General features: G+C 40.7%; 1 protein-coding gene across 1 annotated transcript in view; it reads left to right on the forward strand.

Annotated features, from left to right (window-relative positions):
• HGSNAT (heparan-alpha-glucosaminide N-acetyltransferase) overlaps window positions 1-6,555 on the forward strand; it is a 507,378-nt gene extending 500,823 nt beyond the window's left edge. Inside the window, exon 18 of the mRNA XM_085626788.1 lies at window positions 2,668-6,555. Within this exon, the coding sequence (XP_085482914.1) occupies window positions 2,668-2,849 (182 nt within the window). The 3' untranslated portion in view covers window positions 2,850-6,555. The remainder of the gene's footprint in view (window positions 1-2,667) is intronic.
• Window positions 6,556-7,884: the final 1,329 nt, after the last annotated feature.

The raw sequence follows: 7,884 nt of genomic DNA on the forward strand, positions 1-7,884 counted from the left end.
GTCGTCTCTGCGGAATCGCTTCACAAGCAAAGGTAAGTCTTGTGGGGCACCTGACACTACTCTAAATGCAGCCCAGGTCAATTCAGCCCATCCCTGACCCATTTAGACTCTCTGGAGCCACTGCTCCTTCCCAGCTCCTGTCATCCCAAAGCCACAAAGTCAAACCACAAACCCAGCAGAGGCACACTGGATGGCTGAGCAAGAAAATACCTACTTTCTAAAAGTGGTATTTTCAAACACAGAATGTAAAAATCACCTTCACTAAAAGATGCATCTTTAGGTTCTGAGTTCAGGCATACTAAACTTTATTTCTCTACCTTGTTCCCAGGGCCAGTTATGTTTATAAGATGTTATAAACAAACTCCCCATTCTGTCCTATGGGAACAGGTAGCCTTGCAATAGTGAAAAACGAACTTGGCAGCAATTCACTATCAGGACATGCCACACACACCAGGGCATGTCCTACCTTTCACATACACTGCACCCTGCCCACAGGGGTACCTTGGCCCTACCTTAGGGGTGGCTGACATGTAAGAAAAGGGAAGGTTAGGGCCTGGCAAGTGGGTGCACTTGCCAAGTCGACATGGCAGTACCAGACTGCACACAGGCTCTGCAATGGCAGGCCAAAGTTACATTTACATGCTTGTGTGGGTGGCACAATCTGTGCTGCAATCCCACTAGATGCATTTGATTTACAGGCCCTGGGCACACACGGTGCACTGTACTAGGGACTGACTAGTAAATAAATCAGCCAATCATGGAAACACCAATCCATAATAACAATTTACAACAGGAGCACTTGCACTTTAACACTGAACAGCAGTGAGAAAGTGCGCAGAGACACTAAAACAGCAAAAACAGAGTCAAAACCGGGAGATCAGAAAGCAAAAAGTCGAGGGAAACACGCCAAAAGATGCCAAGTCCAACACCCAGCGATTTGCCAAGGTGAAATGTCTGCAGGACAGAGAGGCCAGGTGTACACAAAACTGTATTATTGGGTGTGTGTATCACCGTGCACACACCCCAAGGAGCAATAAGGCATGCATATTACTGGAGATACACAGATGACAACTGCTGTGTATTGAGAGCACATGAGGGCAAAGTGTACTTAAAACATTGCTGCTTAGGTGGCGTACCACCCTACACGCACAGCAAGGGTGAGGTGTGCATGTCACCGGAGACTCACAGACTACAACAGCTGCTACGGCTGACTACCCAATAGCTGCGACAAAATCCTTGCGTCCAACCCTTCGATAGAAGCAAGTGGCAGGTAGCGCGTTGTACCTGAACAATGGCATAGCCGCAGGAATACCAAGATGGCAGCACTTAGTGACATACTGACGTGTAGTGTCGGCGCGGGGCTTCCTCCCAATTTAATATGGAGGTCTATTGTATGCATTATGTAACATCAGCGCGGCTATTGTCATGATCACTGCAATGCTTGTGCAAGAGCACCCGCACAGTGAGGCTTTCATGACACTCTTCAACTCCCTCGCGCCGAGAAAAGTCTCCAATAAGGCCAAAGTATAGCGTATTAGGCTCCCTCACCTCAAGTTCCAAATGCTGTGTCTGCTCTCACCTTCCCAACATTCACGGCAGCGGCTTCCCAGAACTGACCCTGTCGCTACCGCCTGTGCAAGGAGGACAAATTATTACCCAGCACCAGCAAGGACAGAAGGCGCTAGCAAGTCAGTATTCCTGTCGCAGGGAGTCCTTTTCCCGTCGTCGCCAAATTGTAAGAACAGGTGGAGTCTCCAGTAGACGCAAAGAGTTTATTCTGAGATCGAACAGCAGCACATCCATACTCTTCAGTGCCTCCTCACAACTGCTGTTCCCAGCTCAACCACCCACCAACATTCCAGAAACTATGCCATTAACATGACAACTGGCTAACCCAGATACAGCATTATCCCACAGCTATCGCCTAGCCTGAGTGGGGAGGTAGGGCATTACTACAAACATGACTTAATTTCAGAATTCCTGCTATTTGCTATACCTTTTTTCCGATATTTTTCATTTTAGATTTGACCATGGTGCTTCTTCAGAGGGCCACAATTAATGTTATTTGCTAGTGTTGCATTAGAAATAAATCCTCTGAATGTGGAGGTTACCGATTGGCTAGCTGGATCCATTCCAAAAGGTGAGCTCTTTCAGTTTAGGAAAGTGTAGCTAAAAGGGTAACATGGTGGTTAGCTATAATTTTCTGTGTTTCTTCACATCACAGGTCTTGTAGGTGATAGGAAAGTTGACATAGTTAATGTCCATTGAATATGAAGCCTCTGCCTTTTTCCATTTTCCCAAAATATGGACAGTTAGTTACTGGAACTTTAGTTGCCGGGGCTGAGGCATTAGCCAAGCTGTGACTGGATTGCAAACAGGTAGCTAAATCTCCGAAATTAGTTTACACAAAACCAGGCTGCTAGAAAACTGCTGTGGGGAGAAGGAACAGGCTAGGAACAACAGAAACAACTAGAGTAATTTGTACAAAACAAATAGTTTTTCGAGGTATTGGAATAAAATCATTTAAGATGCAAGTCTAGAAGAGGGTTCCATTGAGTTTTCTAGATATTGCCAAAGATTTATAGTCCACTACAACTGTGGGGTTTTTTACCAACTTTTTCTCTACACCTGTTTAACTTGTAATAATCATATCTTTTATCACTTTAGGAATGAACTCCATCCTGGTCTACGTGGGGCATGAAATTCTGGAGAACTACTTTCCCTTTTCATGGAAGATGGAGAACAGCCAGTCTCATGCTGAGCACTTAACCCAGAACTTGCTTGCTACATCACTGTGGATCTTCATTGCTTATGTACTCTACAAAAGAAGGATATTCTGGAAGATATAATACTGAAAGCATCCTCAGAACAATATAGGCATATGTTGGAATTCATAACGTACTGAAGTTGATCTTCTACTAAGACGTTTATTGATGAAAAGGGACCATAATTTTGACACGTAGTTTTACAAAAAATGCTTACAACTTGAATATATCTTTAAAGAGTTTTTACGAGGCTGGATATTACTTGGTAAAATTAGCATGTTTGTTTCAGGCATTAATGAGTGAATGTATGAAGGTAAATCTGTTTTAATTGTACTGAGATTATGAACTTGTTTCTAAGTTGGCCCTTCCACGGATCTGCTGTGACAGAATTCGGAGCACAGATCCTTTCGAGATTGCCCCTCTCTTGGCGTATCATTCAAAGCATGCACACCTGTGTAGTGCTGTAGATACTGAGAACACATGTATCTCTTTTTTCCATTAAACATAGAGTAGTTTTCAGAATATTTTCCTGCCATATCTCCATGTGGTTCTCTTCTCTGTTCCAAGAGGATCAAGTGAGTATTTTTTCTAATCATGGATTCAACTTTCTCTGATTTTTGAAGCCGCCACATTTCTCCCCCCATGTGCCATACTGAAGCAGAGAAAATGCAATAATGGTACAGAGCTCATATCTTTTACTGATAATTACAGAATCAAAGTTTAACCAAAATCAGTTTGGAGCACCTGATCCCTTCACACAGCTTACTTTGCATAATCAGGCACCAGCGCCAAGAGACAAATTTTGATTATGTGCGCTTTAAAACAGCCTTCTGTCAGTCAACTAGTGGGTATGTGGCCAACAAGACTCAGTCATTGTGCTGAGTTTTGCCTCACTTTCGGAGAGAAGTGTGCTATATTTTGAAAGGGTGTGTGCATGTGCAGTACATGTAGTTTGCATATTTTTCCCATCCCACATAACTATTCCTTAGTCTCATTCTCACAAGAGAAACCCAAGTTGGAAGTGATTTAAGGAAGTTGACTTGCAGACCTTTTCATCACTTATTGATTCTGTATGCTCCCTGCAAGTCATAGGTGTGAGTTCAGACTGGTTGACTAAATCTCTCATCCCTTTACATTTAATAACGGGAATAGCACTGAGTTAAGTATTAGGCACGTCTGTTAAACGCAGCTTTAAGGGTGGGCACATCTACTGCAGCAAACACCACTTTATGCTGAGTCACAGGTGTTTATTAACCTGCTTTTCAGGAGATCAGACAAGTATTTGGATAGTCAGAGTGGCAATTGCAGTTAGAGGGCTTGCAGGTTTAGCTCCCCTCAGGACAGCAAGACTAGTACGTTCTACGCAAACCCCTTGCCCATTATGTCTCCAGTTGCCACTGGATTATTTTGGCACAGTGATTAAAAACAGTGTCTTACATTTGAGTTTTCATCAAATACTTATATGTGATTTTCAGAAATTATTCAGTCTGTTCATTCTGAATCCATTCAGACAGCATCTCATTCAATCCGTTAATTCTGAATCCATACAGATAGCTACCCCGTTCTGTGGCATGTATGAAGTCTAAAAACAAGGTCCCCCTGCAGGCTTTTAGCTGTGACAGGGTTGTGCAAACACGTGTGAAAAACAAAGTGTCAGAAAGGTATGTTCTTTCCCTGAAGGATACTGTTTAGGAACACTGCCAGTAAGTCTCTTAGTAGTTTGATGTTGATCTGCCAAGGCCAAAAGCAATAGATGTGAAATGCACTGTCTTGACTCCTACTTTACTGATGTGGTGGAAAAACTGTACTGCTTATGCTTGTGGGGGCAAGAGTCCCTATCTTTTTGGCAGGGTTAGCCATGATAGTCTAGTCTTGTGGGTTATCTAGCCTCTACACCACCTGCCTATGTTCTTTAATAGTTACCCAGCTGACTCTTAACACTATAAGATGAAGAGAAACTAGAGGTTCATTGCTCCCATGTGAGATTTGGGCGAAGGGATTTACCTCAACTACAGTCAACTTACATTTCAGGAACTCAATCAACCTAATTCCTTCCTAGTATACAGAGGACAGACAATTGTGCAATTGAACCTGCTGAGATCAGTTAAGTGTACTAGATCTGTCCTTTTAAGGTGAGTGTTTCTTCTGTTTTTGACACATGAAACTGTTCTTACTGATATTAATACTAACAAGTTTGCTTCTAGCAATGTGGCTTACACCTTCATCCTGTCAAGCATTGTTACAGAGCCACGTCTTCCAGGAATTTATCCTGTTTCTATGTCTAAACAAAGCCACACTCAGGCCTACTAGGTGCATTTGAAGAAGGTTACTTCTGCTCCTGTATTACATCTGGAATTAAAATGGATCAGTGAAAACTTTAGAATGTGAGATCTTCTGGAGGAAATTGAATTTTTGTGCCTACCCATTTATGATTATAAGTGTAGTCATAGTTTGTGTATTGCGCTCTAGTTTACCATTGTTACTTTCAGGCTTTATCATTTGATGTGAATCTGATATATAATGTGTTTGTTCCACTCAGATATGTTTAATTTGTTTACTAAGTAATTTCTTGTATTTATTGTAAACATTTGTATTGGGTATTTGTGTTTAAATGTACTATCAAATAACGGGAGTAACTCTTTATGATAATACCTTCATAAGGAATTCTGATACTTTCTATATACAAATAGAGTCTAAACAAAGCATAGGGGTTTGTATGTTTTTTTGATAACTTGTTTTTTTAATTATTTACACTTACATAAAACAAAAAAGTTTTAAAGATAGTTAATGTAAAAAAAATAGGAAAAGATATACAAGTATAAAAGTGTAGCAATTTGTCATTTAGTCACTTTGCTTTGGTTTACAGAGTTGTCGCATCTTGATTGGGGAGCCAGTGTTTTCCTGATCTGATTCGAATTTATGTCAGCAATAGATTAGCTGAAAGGATAGGTTGCCTGGCCTCCATCATATGGATAATAATGATAAAAGAGTCAATGCACATTGCACCATGTTTGTGTTTTTTCCCTCTGGAACAGAGAAGTGTTGCTCCTAGGAAGGAAAACAGTCATTCATCTGTTCTGTTGTTTGTTTGCACTGTGAAGCAGCATGCCAAAGCGGCTAATTTGCTTTAAGTGTACATACTGTGTGTTAATGAGCGTTTGTGCCTTCTACAGAGGCTTATTATTTTCAAATCCCTCAGTGGGTTTTAGATGGTTGTTTGCATTTTCTACAAATAGAAGTATGATCGAGGGATTGTTTAATTGCCAAAATTACTATGTAGAAAGCTTGCAGAGTTTGTGCTTCTGGGCAGACACCAGTATCGTAAACTCTGAAGTACAGCAGTGGATGCGTTAAACTGATGTCCAAATGTAATATAAGGGAATATTTAATACATTTTCATTTTTGGATGTGAATTGATTATTAGGAAGAGTGCCTGAGGGAAACAGAAAAAAAGATATGATACATTTATGGATGTGTCAATTTGTGATACGTCTGATTTGCTGTTGATGGTGATTTGGGAGCCAGGATCCTGAAAATTTAGGGTATGGTAAAAATTGTAGGATATTTGTATAGCAACTGTGTGCAGATATAATCAGTTTAGGTGACAATGTTGCACTTTATGGAAAAGCTAATTTTGCATTTTGCTGAAAAGGTTCTGCTGTTGTGCAACTTCTAAACCTTATCTCTAAGACCTTGAAGAAGGATATAGTAGGCTTGCATAGTGCTAAATTAAAGTGGCCTAATCTTGTGTTTTAGGTTTGATATAATAAAGTTGATTGTGGTGAATGTATATGCAGCTATTGTTGCTTTTCATGAAGTGTCCCCTCCTGTATTCTACTTAACTTTGTGATAGTTGTATGTTTACCATATATTATCACTAAGACCTTGGGAAAATGTGCACAAGGTCCAGGAGGTTGTTAAGGGTGTGATTCAGCTAATCTAACATGATAGTTTGAATATTTGTTAATTGATAATGGTGTAACCGGTAGCCAGTTACAGTCTCAATGAGGAAATACCATGACCATATTGTGAATAGAAGCATTAATTGCACAAGTGCTGTGCATTAAGTGCATGAGTAATTTGTCAAGAGGAGTATTTGATACCACAGTGATCATCATTTAAACCTAACAGCATGTTTGTCTGACTGGATGATTTGTAGATTTTGAACACTAGTGGCCACCTTAGTATATAATGGTCCACGTCACAAATCAAACATGTTAGTTGGCAGACTTGCATCATTTACAGGAAAAACAGGCTTATGAAAGATAATACCTTATATGTGCCACAAACTGAGACTACTAGTATATACTTAAGTAAATGAGAATGGAAAATGAAATGCCCTACTCAAACAACCTCTTATCTAAAAGAGTCTGACACTAACAACCTGTTATGTGAAAGGTTGCATCACACACCACCAGCGAGGGACAATCTGTTTAATGTTTGTGACTAAAGAGTACAACAGGCCGCTGTGTCTAGTCTCTGAGGCTCCTGTCAACACCAGTACTGGTTACTAACATTCCTGAATAATGGATACAGTTTGCCATTTCCTCATTCAGAGCAGGAGAATTTGCCATAGTTCATAACCTCCTATCTTGAAGAGAATCCCATTAACAGCTTGGTGGTTCCAGCTTGATATCATAGCATTCCACAGTGTTTTACCACAACGTTGTCTGTGCATAAAACTGGTCTTGCTGTTGCTACTTTCTCATTACAAGATCAAACTAACATTGTCCTCTATATCAGAAGCTCAGCTTTACCCATTTATGTTTGGTAATAAAGCATGTCAGTATGCAGTGCGGACGTCATCTGCAATAGGATTTTGCTGGGGCAAACCCTGCAATTCACAAAATCACAGGGTTTTATACCATACAATACCCTTTTGCTATTTATGAGTCTGAAAAGGGGCGTTTTTATACATTACAAATCAGAAATAGGATGGGGTATGAAAGGGGCGTACTCCTCCTGTGTGGTCCCATTGCCGGCTTGTCCCGATATGGTGCCAAATGGGATATTTCTTTTTAAGCATCATATGTCCCGTAAATGGACATGGGCTGCTTAAAAAAATGTTTCCCCTTTGGGAAAGTAAATGCAGGGATGGTGGTCGGCTGTCCCTTACCAG

This window comes from Triturus cristatus, chromosome 9 (assembly GCF_964204655.1).
Source record: "Triturus cristatus chromosome 9, aTriCri1.1, whole genome shotgun sequence".
Classification (NCBI taxonomy): Eukaryota; Metazoa; Chordata; class Amphibia; order Caudata; family Salamandridae; genus Triturus; species Triturus cristatus.